General features: G+C 35.2%; 1 protein-coding gene across 1 annotated transcript in view; it reads left to right on the top strand.

Moving 5' to 3' along the window:
* The first annotated feature begins 6692 nt into the window (after positions 1–6692).
* LOC137408752 (putative acyl-CoA synthetase YngI) overlaps positions 6693–15245 on the top strand; it is a 62609-nt gene continuing 54056 nt past the window's right edge. The window contains exons 1-3 of the mRNA XM_068095337.1: positions 6693–6866; positions 9356–9490; positions 13534–13691. Coding sequence (XP_067951438.1) covers positions 6693–6866; positions 9356–9490; positions 13534–13691 — 467 coding nt within the window. The remainder of the gene's footprint in view (positions 6867–9355; positions 9491–13533; positions 13692–15245) is intronic.

Raw genomic sequence — 15245 nt, 5'->3', positions numbered from 1 at the left:
ATGGTATGGTGTACAACTTTGTGCATATGGCATGGTGCTGTAAGTAACATTGTGCAGTCAGCAGTGCATAAAAACTTGACACTGAGCCCCAAAAATATAATACATGTCATTAGTTAAATCAGGGGTCGGGAACCTATGGCTCTCGAGCCGTATGTGGCTCTTCTGAGGATTGCATATGGCATTTTTAATGATTCATTGATAAAACATCTATAATTTTGCTGTTAAGTTAATCAACATACTCATACAATTAGTGCTGAAATTACAGCAAAAATAAACCGAATATAAGTTAATGTTCATTTAATGAAAATACCTTTTCATTTGCAGCTTTTGGATGTGGCGCACAGCAAAGAGTTTCAAGTGCTTTCAGTACTCCTCTCTGCACTACCGCACAGAAACCACTTCAATTTTAGAATCATTTTTAGATCAAAAGCTAAATCTTTCAAACAAAAAAGTAGCTGAAAAAAAATCGAGGAGTATCGGAAATTTCAGCAATAATAGACAGAAGAATTTGCCTTTATGGAGAGAGAGGGTTCTGCAGTGTGTCTAATATACAATGATTAAATTGTGTCGATGAGTTAGTCAAATATAAAGCGACACTTTGGAGACAATTGGAGACAGTAGAAAAAAGGCCTGCCAAGTACTTCTTTCAAAATTACCAGCTAACCAGCAGCAGCTCCGTGTATGGACCCGACAAAGTGACTTGAAGTCCGCTAGCTTTGCTGATTATTTAGCAATTGTGAAGAGTGGGAAGCCATATACACGGCGAATATGTCTAATCAGTCATGCTAGATGTGGCTAATGAACTTTTTGACCGACTTTAAAGATAAGTTAATGATAATAAAGTGGATTACAGACACGCCTGTGTCAGCAAGAACTGTACATGACCATGCCTTTATGATAGGAAATCAGATTGAGAAACAAAAAATGAATGATATAAATGCAGTAAAATACTTTTCCCTCGTATTCCACGAATCAAAAGATGCCAGTCATTTGTCTCATTTCAGCATTAGCACTCGGTACGTTGCAGGTGAAACACCGCGCGAGAAAAGTCTCGCTGTCTTGCCTCTAAAAGGAACAATGAGAGGAAAAGATTTATATAAGTCATTCATAAAGTTTGCAAAAGAGAAAAACCTACTAATGGAAAAACTTGTTGCTGCATGTACCGATGATGCTCCTTGCATGGTTGGGCAAAACAGAAGATTAATGGCGCTTTTTTGTGAGCAAGAGAATAGACGAATTCTCAGCTTCCACTGCAATCTGCACCAAGAGGCATTTTGTGCACAGATGCATGACAATCAGCTTCACAAGGTAATGTTAGTTGTCATTCGGATAGTCAACTTTATTGTTGCTTGAGTTTTAAATGATCCCTATTTTAAAGCATTGTTAGCATTTTTTTAAAGCAAGGTTAATTATCCAGGTCTGGTTATATGCACAGTAATGTGTGTTGGCTGTAAAGAGGGAAAATAGTTAACCGTTTTGCGTGTTGCCTATGTGAAATCTGGACATTTCTCAAAATGAAAGACGCGAGCATCCTGAGCTAACGGACCCTGAATGCCTCGTAAGTTTTATTATCTCACAGGCAGAACGGAACACCTGAACTAACTCAATGGGAAAATGCAAGGCATTACAAAAACAGGCATATATTTTCATCAAGCCATTTTTCATTTGAAAATAAGAAGGAAATGTTCATTGCGAATATTGAGGCTGACCGTTCACTGTCCTTTGACAAACTAAAAGAATTTAAAGAAGCATACACCCCAAAGCCTCCACTCCACATATTGACCTCTAGCGGCTCGCTACCTTCATATCTAACCTGCAGCCATTCAAAGAGCGCTTTGGGATCTTTCGGAAGCAAACTAATCTTTTTTAAGTTTATTACTCATCCTCAGGAGTGTGCAGTGAAAAAAGTAAATCTGAGTCTTATACCAGCTGTCAGAGATTTTGAAACAAAAGTAGCAGACCTCAAGGCCTCAGACATGTGGATGAATAAGCTCAAGTCACTGAATGAATATTTGGAAAAACTTGCACTAGAGCAAGCAGAACTGGCAATTAAACACAAATGGACAGACATGACGAAACTCTCATGCTCAGACCAGCTGATTGTCAAAACCTGGAAGGCGCAATCTGTCACATACAAAGCACTGACAGCATGTGAGTCTTGCCATCTTGACCATGTTTATCTCTACATATGCATACGAGCAAACATTCTCACACATGAAGAACATTAAGATAAACCTGCGGTCAAAGGTAACAGATGGAAGCGTAAATGCCTTATCTTTGTTATAACATGGTTGTTGAAAATAAATACAAACATACTACATGTGTTGGTTTTCCTTTTCCATTTAATATTTTCAAGATCTAAAATATAAAGATGGCTTTTCTAAAATTAAAATTTGAAACATGAGTTTTTTGGTTCTCTGGGTCAAAAGGCTTCTACCCCCTGAGTTAAATTGTCAGATTATTCAGCTTCAACCAATAGAGTGATTGTAAAATACATTAGTTATTATACACATCATCAAAATTGGACAGCTGCACATCCCAATAACATAAACATATTCTACTTACTCAATTTCACTGCTTGTGAGGCTTTCAATATGAACAAGTGCACTCGTTTGATGGGCTTTAGCAACACCTTTTGGATGGCTTTGCTCTTCCCTTCGAACATATCCTTTATTTATGTAACATCGTGAATTTAAATTGTATATTCATTAGTTTACCATTTGTGTATAAAAAAACTAAATACGTTGCATTAATATGAAGTTTCAAATGTAGAACTTTCAAAAAAGTACAGTGCAACCTCGGAATATGATTTTAATCCATTCCTAGGTTTGCATCGTATGGCGAAAAAATTGTATGGAGAGGTATAGCAACCATAGCAATTATTTAACGCAAACATCTGGCAAAAATCATCAAAAGTTTATGTAAGTACCTCACCTATAAAAATTAGTAACAAAATAGTATGTTAACCTTAGTAACTATAGTTACCTACAGCAACTTTAATGTATTTAGAGTATTTATTGGTATGATCTGCATTAAAATTTAAAATTACAATGTGCTATGTGCAGTGCATACAACAAAAGTTCTTACCTTCAAGAAAGACGCACATATAATATAAATTTGAATTTAACTTAAATGAATTTATCTTGCTAAACACACGCTTGAAGCTGCGTTTTAATATGTATTTTTATTATTTTGCTCAACTTCAACTTTTTATCACTAAAGTTTTTTCACTTATCTACTTCCGGCTTTGTTTATCCTATATAACCTTTAGCCTTCTTCATTAAAACCTTTTTCAACCTATTTCGCCAAAAAATCCCAAGCAATGCTGTTCTCAAAAATGTTCCGTTTAATACGTAATGAAGTAGATTTTAATTAGCAGGTCAAAAGAAGTTGACTGACCACACCTTCTGTTTGAAGGGATCGCAACTAAAACTTTGCTACTGGTTTTAAAAGGAAAATATTATAATTTTTTACATGAGAAATGCTGAGCTGCAAGAAATTGATCATCGTGTCTTTTTCCGGCTTGGTGAAAATGTTTTCAGCAAACAGAATTTTGATGTTTTTGTTGTTTTAAGGTATGTAATAAGCACAGCCTCTGCCAAAGTTGGTGTGCAGTCGGTGTGCTGGGACATTAAAATCCTTATCGGACTTTAAACATAAACTCAATTTTTAAAATTTGGCTTTGTTCATGTGCAGAGGATGACTCTGTTTACAAGATATGCAGATACCGCATGCATTATATCATTGGATCAAAGGCTTAATTTTAAAATTAAGCCCAGCTGTGCACTAGATAGATCTTGTCAGATATTGTTTGTGAGATTGGGGACATAAATGCTACATTTTCTCTTAAGACTTATCTCGGTCAACTTATTCATTTTTAAATACTATTTGCTAATAATTTATTAATGCATGTTTTATGCCTGTATTTATATCATAGGAGCATCTGTTCCCTTTGGTATACTGAGCTATGCTAAATTTAATTGTTCTATAAATGACTCCTGGGCCAAGCCAAAGTGCATTGCTTGTTTCTTAAACAACCCGTGGACAAAATCCGCGTACACTACAGCATGCATACTTTGTATTCAATTTTATTGCGTTCTATCAAGTAAAAATATAGTATAATAGCTGTGCCTCCCGGCGTGGTTGGGTATTACAAATCAACTTATAAACAATGAGAAGTGATGAGAGTTGCCTACCACTTTTTATTAGCCTGAGACATTGCCATTGGAAAATGGTATTAAAAATTAACCTATAAACAATGAGAAAAGATGAGAGTTGCCTACCACTTGCTCACTTGCTCACCTACAACTATTAGCCTACCAAAGTGCCAATGGAAAATTCCAGTAAGCTAGTTAATAAGCGCTGGGATTCTAATGACAGTACATCATGACGTCCAGCTACGCTATTGTAATAATAGCCATAGCTGGAGGGACTCACATACTTTCATATCTATATATACAAATTGACACAATCTAGCTTAGGATTGGATACAACTTCATTACTTTCATTACTATTGTGACAACTGTTGACAATCTAACTGCTAAATAATACAGTGTAATTGCCGTGCCCTAATAGAAGCTTGATTTACTTAAAATATTTTACATCTAAAATCAGTTTCCTTCTTTCACTATTACAAACAATATATTTTTACATTGTCACCAAGACCATATCATGCGACCCAATTACTATGTGAATGGTTATCTCATAAATCTTTGGTTGTCCAGCTTTCTTCATTGCATAGCGTGTGATTATTATCTGTACCACTTGTACGCAATTTAGTTCTATGGTAAACACGTTAACAAACTCCAAAGCTAACAGCAGGAGAAAAACCCAGAAAAAAACAGACTCATTTTGTGTATGTTAGCATAAAACTACTTGGCTCAATCCAAAACTTTAAGCTCAGACTTGCCTCCAACTGAAACTGCATAAGTTGGTTCATTTGCTGACAACGGAGCATCTGCAGGTTGAAATTAGTTCATGCAAAACTCTACTCTCTCCCTAACTCTGCAGTGCCATAATCAGATGTAAGAGAAATAGATAGCATTTCATCATACCAATTACGATGGAATAGTTGTGCCACCTGTGCAGGTGTTCAAATGACAGATACATGAACTGTATCTATAATTTATAGTACTAACACAGCAGTGTTATTGCTACAAAGTTTTCAGTGTGATGTCTCAGTATTATTCAAATAGCTAGGAAATGATATGCGTATCAAAATAAATGTTGCAAGCTCTCAAGAACACGGTCTCCAAGCTATTCAAAAGATCATGACACTATGTATTTCATTAGGTACTATTGTATGTGAATCAGTTTATGAGTGCTAAATGTCTTGCCAATTTACTATACCATTTGCTTGCACTTGCCGTTATGCTATAGTTGTAATTTCTAAATTAAATTTTTTCTGCGGGACCACACTAATTAAAAAAAACAGTCTTATTTATAGAATTAACCACTGCTTATTAGGAGAACTAAAAAGAACACTTCTTAAGCATACAGGAGCATTAGTCGATCCATCAATAGCTGTACAAATATAGCGTACACAGGTCTGCGCGATCAAAACTACACACTGAAAGAAAAGTGTGCAAAATTTAAACACTAATCAAGTGTAGAAGAGGAATGGTCTATCAACGATGCACAAATAAGGCAGTCTTGTGCGAGCAAATCATCACACTGAAAGAAGAATGTGCAAAAACTGAAAATTATCCAAGCGAATAGGCAGTGTTAAAACTATTCAAGTAGCTATTTTTCCTGGTGATCTCTCATGGCATGCCACTAAAATGCCTGGGTACTATTAATAGCTTATGTATGGGTTTAAAACTGATGTGCAAACACGCTGCTCAATTTAATCTGCAATTGCTAGTTGATTCTGGAAGCTTCTAATTCAGCCTTCTAGCAGCAACATATGAGAGTACAAAAAGTGAGTGTACTAATTGCTAGGAAAGTTTGTACAAGTTGATCACAACTTTTGTTTATACTAAGGGTTTTACAGCCATGTCGTGGGGCCAGGAAGCGGTGCGGGAAGTATTTGTAAACTTACCTCTCTTTTTTTGTATTTATGAGTTACTTGACACTTTGTGACATTCTTGTTTGAATTTTAATCTGTTGATCATAGCAATCAGTTCAAAATTGAAAGTTGTTTAACAAAGGTAGCTAGTGCTATTTTGTTTATACTTTATTAACAAGTTAACTATGGTAAAACCATATTTCTTATAATATGACATAAAAAGCTAGCTTTGGAAATTTTTGGTATGAAGGAGACAGAATATGGTAAAGCAATGACGGACAGATTGTAGATAGCACTTACACTACCCAATAGATCTATGATAAAATACCTTCTTTCTAAGAAGAAACATCTAACAAATGATTTATGGTGTTCTTTACTACCTCTGTGTTGACCTACACAAGTGAGATGAAAGCTTGAAAAATGGTTGCGGCAAAAATAGGTGCTGGTTGCAAATGAACCTGCGAAGGTTTTTGTAGTTATTAACTTAGTTTGATCTCTTAAACAGTAAAAATAGCCATCAAAAATTGAGAGCAGTGTTTTTGTAGTCACTCAAATTTGTGCAACTTAAAGCAAAGCTTAGAACACATACCAACAGCATAACTGTAAAGACCAACAAAGATTATTAACTTTCATACACCTAAGTATATTTGATATACTATTACGATACTTATCTCTCTTTATGCAGATGTCAGAACCTCTAACCAAGAGCTATGTGGATGCCACTGATCCTAGCCATCCAATCCAAGAAGACCTGGTCTTGTATGAGCTGTTTGAGAGAGCTAGAGAAAGGGGAGTAGTCGGTGAGGTGGTCAACTTGGAGACAAATAGAAGATTCATCACTACAGAGATACTAGAGAAGGTAAGAAGCGTAGAGCGCTTGTTGTTTTTAAAGAAAGCAAACTTGGTACCAACTTCAAGGGATGCTATAGTTTAATAATATGAAAACAGATGTTGTACTTGAAACTGCTGAACTGTTTCTCTATGTCTAGTTGGGAAGAGGAATGCACTTGCTCACTTTACACTAGTGTTTAGTTAAAAATATCACACACCTAGTTTACATTCTTACTGACCTCAAGCGAGTGTTGAACTAACATGAATTGTAAGTCTTAACTTATTTAGGGTAATAAGGCATTCAAACCGAGTTTTGAAATTCTTGATGATTCTCATGTTTACTAAAATACTACACACACTGCTCACTTTTTTGCTAAAAACGTCACACAAATGGTTAGCAAACTTTGGAGGAAACAATTTATAGGCTATATAGCAAGACATCTATCTATATAAATATATAGCAAGTCATAGGCCTATGCATCAATCTGTATTGGTTATAAAACTCAATCCAATTTCACTCAAAATCAGAAAAACATTTGATCATGTAACTACACATGTAGACATACTGTAAAACCTCTATTTGAACGCCATATGCCGCTCTATCTTTCAACCCTGCCTCTGTACTAACAGTTTATTAGAGGCAACATTAAAACTGAGGCAGGCGCTGTATTTTTAAAATAGCTCATCAGAAGTTTGGGAAGCTAAATTTAACCCTTTTATGGGCGAATTGAATGTCAGCTATAATAGTCTGCACTCTCCTTTGAACGGAGTGACAGTAACCTTTTGGATGCAATAAATTTGCTATAACTTACCTCCAACTTGTTATAGATCTCCAAGTAAATATGCATTGGGAAGCTGAGAAATATCTCTATCAGTTGATATTTATTGCTTGCAGTTAGCCTACAATGATCTTATAGCCTCTGTTGCAATTTGTTGAAGCTTTCAATTTGAAAACGTCCTTTTTATTTTATAACTAAACTTAACAATGTTGCATTAAGGCTCATTGCACTCATCGATATGTTTGTTACAGCCTGCGGCCAAAACTGAATTTTTATGCTATATAAAAAAGAATTTTGTGTGTAGATCCATCCTTTTAAAACTCTGCTATTTATGTGTTAGGTGCTGGTTTATGAGAATAAAGAATAGTTCTATTGTTATACTAAAAAAACTAGGTCAAGATCTACTAATCAAATTGTCAGTTCATAGAAGTCATAAAAAGGTCACTAACCTTCAGCAATTAATCATAAACACTTGGTATTATCAGGATAAAATGAGACCACAGGAGTTATTAATCATTTATGTGGCTGTGAAATGTCAAGTAATTCCATGAAATTCATTCACCGCAAATCCAGTTTTAGGCTAAAGCAATTATGCTATCAGATGATATGATATAAACTGGCAAATTTATATGTTATATAATAGTAATAATCTATCAAGTGTTTCAAATATCTATTCAAGAATAAGTGACAAAAACAAGCCATAATTATAATACATGCGGAAGATTGGATTCTGATTGTTGCTTTTGTATAGGATCATTTCATCTTCTCCTTGTTCAACACCTTCTCGTCTGCTGAACTCAACTGGTCTTCTGCAATGCTGAACTAGTTGATATTAGCGTTAAACAATTTTTAGCCGAGCAAAACTTTTACGCGTTGCTATATAAAAAAAACTTTTTCGCGAAAATAATGATAAACTTCTAGCCGCGTGTGCACTACGCACAAGTGAGTTTGGAAATAGTGGTACAGATTCCATCGTACTTATAAACCGGTTATCGTATACGCCGAAATATCACGAGCACATTAAACAAGAAACTACCAATAGCCTGATACAGTTATTAATTCTTTCCATTGCATTGCTTTCAAAGTTTTAAAGAAAATACTGTAAATTTTGGAGTTATCAAACGGACTTCGATACAAACAGCAACCACGTAAGAATTAATTGTTAATGATGTAATCAAGTCATTATTAGCACCATTTTGTGAACACTTTTCTACTGATCACTTTCTATTATGGGTTCGTGCAGAGCTTTCAATTCCAATTGAAAGCAACAATCAGAACGCAACCTGCTGAGCAAACTATGTAAGCATTTTTGTTTCAACAATGTTGATTTTTGTTTTTGTGCGTATTATAATTATGGCTTGTTTTGTCACTTATTTTTAAATATATATTTAAAATATTGGATAGCTTATTATTATATAACTTATAAATTTGTAGGTTTTTAGCATATTATTTGATAGCATCATTGCGGTTATCTAAACACAGCTTTGTGGTGAATGGATTTCATGGAATTCCCTTACTTGACATTCCACAGTCACATAAATGATTAATAACTTCTGCGGTCTCACTTCATCTTGATAATACCAAGTGTTTATGATTAATTGCTTTGAAGGTCAGAATCGCCTGAAGCGTTTTTCAGCGCAGTTCAGTCTATCAAAAACTTTGCAACGGAACAAAACTATATTGACTTGGAGCAATATTACTTTTGCTTACTATTTCTAAATTTATCATTTACCTGCAGGCAGATGACTATGCTAAGGGAATGTTGGCCCTGGGTCTTATCCCAGGTGAAGATACGTTTACTGTAATTGGATGTTCTACGATGGAAGCAATTAACTTGTTTACAGCCTGCAGTGCTATTGGTGTGGCTTATGCGGTCAGTATATACCATTTCCTGAATTTCATGTCATTTTTAGGCATTTTTCTGTCTGCCACCACAAAATACTGTAGTTCTTGTCTGAAACCAAGTAGGAGTACAGGAAAGATCCAACACTTTCACAAAATCGCTGTTACTATCCTGGGAGTAAACCTGTGCTTTCAATAACCTATTGAATGACTTACAGTGGCTGATATCTGTTTTTCATCAATTTTAAAAAAGTTGAAAATTTTCAAACCTCATGGGCATGCATACAAAAGTAAATGAATGGTTTTGAGGACAATTCTTTGCAAGAGAAGAAAAATCTTGTTGAATGAAGTTTAAACCAGTAATTTATTCATAGCATAACAAAGCAGTTTATTCTAGAAAAATCTACATAGACCTATTAACTGTGCAAACATTCAGAGCAAATGAAGAGTTATCTACTCACATTTGTTCTACCGCTTCATGGTATAAGTGCGTGGTCAACTTCAACTATATGCTAATTACTAACTGGGTTTGTGAGAGAAGATAACTCTCTGTAGAAAACAAAATGATGAAAAGAGAGTATACCATAAAATTATGATGTTCGCTGTTAGTGAGGCATCTAAAAAAGCAGACCTGATTTATATGGTTGAATCTTAAATTTATTTTTGTAAAATAAATTTAATATTCAACTTATATTTAACAGTTTTGAAAATGCATGTTATGCATGTGGCTTCATGGTTTGCATGTTGGTCAAAAACTAAAGCCATTAAAATTGACTCCATGCTTTTGGGAAACTTGCTGCTCAACAATGTTTCATACCACAATATATATCAGTAATTTTCAGTCTACTAAAATTAGTTTTCAGTTATTAAAATTCTCTTAAAGGCCAGTGTGTCAAACTAGTTTTCAATGTTTTTATCTGTTAAAATTTTGGTTAGGCACTTTACTCTGCCAAAATCCTACTGGTTCAATATTCAGTTACATCAACATGATGTCTGTCGGTGACGAGAATCAGGCTGACCTGTTGTAAGATTAGGTTAGCTAAAATATAAAACATCGAGGTTCATCATTTGGTACATTATTAATATTATTGTAATTATTTGAGTAGATCAGTTTTTTAGTTAGTTTGTGACATTTTACCTTAAGTATTGATGAAGGCCACAGTAGCAGTCATTCCAAAAAGGTTTTGTGGTCAATAGGTGTTGTGGCCAAATAGGTGTTGTGGCCAATAGGTGTTGTGGCCAATAGGTGTTGCGGCCAATAGGTGTCGTGGCCAATAGGTGTTGTGGCCAATAGGTGTTGCGGCCAATAGGTGTCGTGGCCAATAGGTGTTGTGGCCAATAGGTGTTGTGGCCAATATGTGTTGTGGCCAATAGGTGTCGTGGCCAATAGGTGTTGTGGCCAATAGGTGTTGTGGCCAATAGGTGTTGTGGCCAAATAGGTGTTGCGGCCAATAGGTGTTGTGGCCAATATGTGTTGTGGCCAAACAAGTGTTGCAGCCAATAGGTGTTGTGGCCAATAGGTGTTGTGGCCAATATGTGTTGTGGCCAATAAGTGTTGTGGCCAGTAGGTGTTGTGGCCAAAATGTGTTGTGGCCAAATAGGTGTTGCGGCCAATAGGTGTTATGGCCAATAGGTGTTGTGGCCAATATGTGTTGTGGCTAAATAGGTGTTGCGGCCAATAGGTGTTGTGGCCAATAGAAAGATGGTCAAATTCTGAAGCTTTGTGTTTGTATTTTACCCTTTTTTTAATTTGTTTTATTTATCAAACTGTTGCATTACCTAAAACTTTTTGAAACTTTTTGATTAATTTTTAGGGGCTGTTTTTGTTTTGTAAACAATATGTTTATAATAGAATATATATTAACCGCTGTCTGAACATTTGTGCCAATTCAATTAGTGCTAAATTTCCTTGTGTCATATCAGACTCGGGCTTAATTCTGATGTAACGATAAAATTTGTGCTATTAACATTGTTCAAGCCTGTCAGTATTGTTGTATGTCAGCATCTTATAGTGTCAATAAACAACCACGTTTCTGTAACAACTTGATTTGACATGTCAGCCTGTCAAAGCCTTTCTGCCACAAATTTCATTACACCAAACTGACAAGAAGTTATTGGGAAACTTTTATTTCAGTTGTCATAATGTTTCTAGAGTACTACATTTAGAAGTGGTAAACTGTTTTAATGCATCATCATGCATATACTGATCAATATGTCAATGCATCAATGAGTCAATGCATCGATGTGCCATTGCAATAACTTCTCAATGCTCGATGCACCAATGCATCAGTTCATCAATGCATCAAAACATTATGTTCAATGCATCGATTTGTCAATGCAAAAATGCATTAATGTAACAATTCATCAATACATTAATATATCAATAAGTAAATGTGTCAGTGTTTAATGCAATAACGTCTCAATGTACATGTATCTCTGTAATTATTACACCAGAAATTCCACTATCATACAGCCCACGACCAAAGAAATGGCCAGAGATATTGGCAAAAAAATAAAGGGTACTGATGGTTGAGAAATGCAATATTAGCAATCAAATGGCTCTGCAGTGCAATAGGATAACTGCAATGGTAGCTGTAATGTACTGGGTGTGGGTGTTATTATATACAACAAACAGCAATAATGAATGGCAAAGATGTTTATATTTTCCCCCTGCAATAAGAGAAATGCAATATTGGCCAATATTAGAAGTAAAATGCACTGATATTCTTAGAATAATCAATTTTATTAATATAGTAATAATAGAAAACCAATACACAATTTTGTTTACATTTCAAAACGTCATAGGTAGCAATATCGAGAAGTTGTGGTATTTATATATGTTTTTAGAAAACTTATTTAAAAAGTGTTTGGTCATGACAAACAACAACAATGAAAGGAAAATATTACACGTTTATATCTCTCCCTTGCAATAGGAGAAATGCAATGTTGGCCAATATTATAAGTAAAATGCACTGATATTATTAAAATAACACAATATTGTTAATATAGTAATACAGCAATAATAGAAAACCTATGAGCGTTCACGCGTCTCAAAGATTTCTGCAAACTGCAGCAAAATAAAAGCTGTTATAAAAGTGTTATAAAGCTGTAGGCCTAATTTACTGTAATGTATGTAATTCAACAACAATAAAGAAATATGTTTATTATAACTCTGAAATGCAAAATTAGAAGTAAAATGGCGAGCTACTGTGTACTATACACAGTTTGAAAGTTGGTTGTGTTGAATGTAGAATGGTTTTGATAAGCGATCTTTAACAGAAAGCGAGTAGTAGCATTCACGCGTATAAAACTGTAGCAAAATAAAAAATGTTCTCGTCATGAAGGGGTGTTGTAGTTCGGCCCTAGCTTGTACATAAGTTGTAAAGAATTTTGGCTAACGTTTCAAATAATGAAACCTTTGGTGATTGGACAAAAAACACATGCTGATAAACTGTGTACCACAATTTCGTACCTGTAAATCGGTCTACGCCTCAAACGGTCTACGTTTATTACAGAAACCTTTGAATAAATTCGATTACAAGTAAAAATGCCATAAACTGATGAAATGAGCGCGGTTTTCTCATGAAATGCGCACTGCTAAATAGTTCTACTATCTGTCGCACGGCTTTATTGGCGTTTCAATTTTTGGTCTTAACTTTTATTAAACCAAGCTTTTCAAGCGTTTTGTAGCATTTTTCGTTCAAATTAATCTGTCTATATGTGTATAATCCGATCAGATGGGTGAGTTTAAAGATAATACCGACGGTTTACAAAGACTTGGTAGCATATTTAAATAGGTTTAAATGTGTTTTGTATCGTTATTATACTTTAACGACTTTACATTCCGATGCTTAAATTTGTTGATGAAATTTCTAGCCAAGGGTTCGTCTCATTGTTGATGAATAATTTTCGTAAGTTGTGTGCACATGCATTTATCATAAAAACTCCCACATTTCCGCTCCGCTCGTGTGGTCGTGGGAATATGTCAGGATACCAGTCTGCCTATGTCCCAGACTGTGAATTTTTCAGTATGTCATAGTATTAATTTGTGACCAATATGGAATGTTGTTTCAGCACCCATACATTTATACACCTATGGACATATCAATAACAAGCATTCTACCAAACATGACACCAAGAGCAGTATTGGTGGGAGAAGGAGCTGCTGGTACCTTCTGTACTAGCTTCTTAGAGTTGTTCGAGGAAACCAGCACCTATCCGAAGTCTGACAGGTGAGTTCGCATGATAGTTATTTTATATATCGTTAGCTCAATATGTAAGAGCACTGAAATATTGCTCCCATCCATCTGCAGTAGTTTGACTATTTAAATTAGGAGCCACTGGTATACAGTACTGGCTGATGCCATAGCAGATTAGCTAATTACATACAAGGGTAGTGGCTATCACGTTGCGTCATGACATTCAGAGATTACTGCAAGTTAGTATGCTTGCCGATTCCTTGCAACTAGCTGGTAATGAATCATAACTGTCATATACAACTGTTATTGTATTTACTAAGTAAACCAGACACGCTGATTACGATTTTGTACTCAAAATAAAGATTGGTCCACTAACTTTCAGAGTAATGAAGGCTTTTTTACAGCGTTTTAATATCGGTCTCAAAAACAGCACAATCGATCGGCACAACAAGCTCCGCCCATAAATGCGTGACGTAACCTGGCTTTTTAGGAATGGAAGTTAGGGATGTTTAGACCGATTTAGAATAATAGAGATGGGTGTTTAAAAATCCATTATTATCTAATTTCAGCCTTAAAAATAATCTCAGTCTTTCCTGAAAGGTAGATAGGCTATTTAACATTGCATATTTAAAATGAGCTCAAAAAGTGCAATAACAACGCTAGCTTGTGATGAAACCACACATTTTGAGCTAGCTCATTTTTTTCAGCATTCAGCCTATTTAAACATCATGTAACAAGCTACAAGCAATTATAAACAATTTATATACCTTTCATTAAAGACTGAGATTACTTTACAGACTGGATTTAGATATTAATAGATTTTAAAACACCCATCTCTATTATTTTATTTCGATAAAAGTTGTAGGTGACAGTTATGGTTTACTGCTGCATCGCAGTATGTCGGTGTTGTCCTTTCAGAGATTATTTGTTGACTATGGGCACCGTAGATCGATGACATTGCTGAGGCAATGCAAATATGTCGGAAAATATTGCAGCGGTCAAAGTTTTGCCGATATTTCCCCATGCATCCACTTCAGTCTGCGCAATGTGCTCGACTTTGGCAATGGTGATTGGCTGCCAGGAATTGTTTGATCTATATTTTCCTTCATGATTATTTCTGCGAGACTAGCAATTTATTGTTCCAGCAACCGCATTGTATAGAAAAAATGCTATGTCGTGGACTGTTCAGGTAACGGAGACACAGATAGGAATGTTATAGTGTGAACAATGACATCATCGATGATCACAGATGTATGGTAAGATTAACGCTGACATGCTGCATTATAGTGTGTAACAGCTTTGAGCAGCCTTGAGTGATTTACATACCAACAGGTTTTACCAAATTCAGTATAGTTAAAGCAGTTTCTGTTTTGGTTGGGAAATGGGGCTCTGTAATAACTGAGCCAAATGCTTCATTGATTGCAGATACCAGTATGCATGGCGATGCATAATAAAGGCCATTGCGAAAAATATTCATAAACATTTAAGCACTATAGCTTGCAATTGTAAGCTGGCGTTATAACAAACGCACGTGTTATAAGGCTCACGTTATTACAAATGTGTTAAACATGTATGTAATAATAAGCT

Source organism: Watersipora subatra, chromosome 11 (assembly GCF_963576615.1).
Source record: "Watersipora subatra chromosome 11, tzWatSuba1.1, whole genome shotgun sequence".
Taxonomy (NCBI): domain Eukaryota; kingdom Metazoa; phylum Bryozoa; class Gymnolaemata; order Cheilostomatida; family Watersiporidae; genus Watersipora; species Watersipora subatra.
Note: the sequence above shows the minus strand (reverse complement) of the source record. Positions and strands in the feature narration are given on the sequence as shown.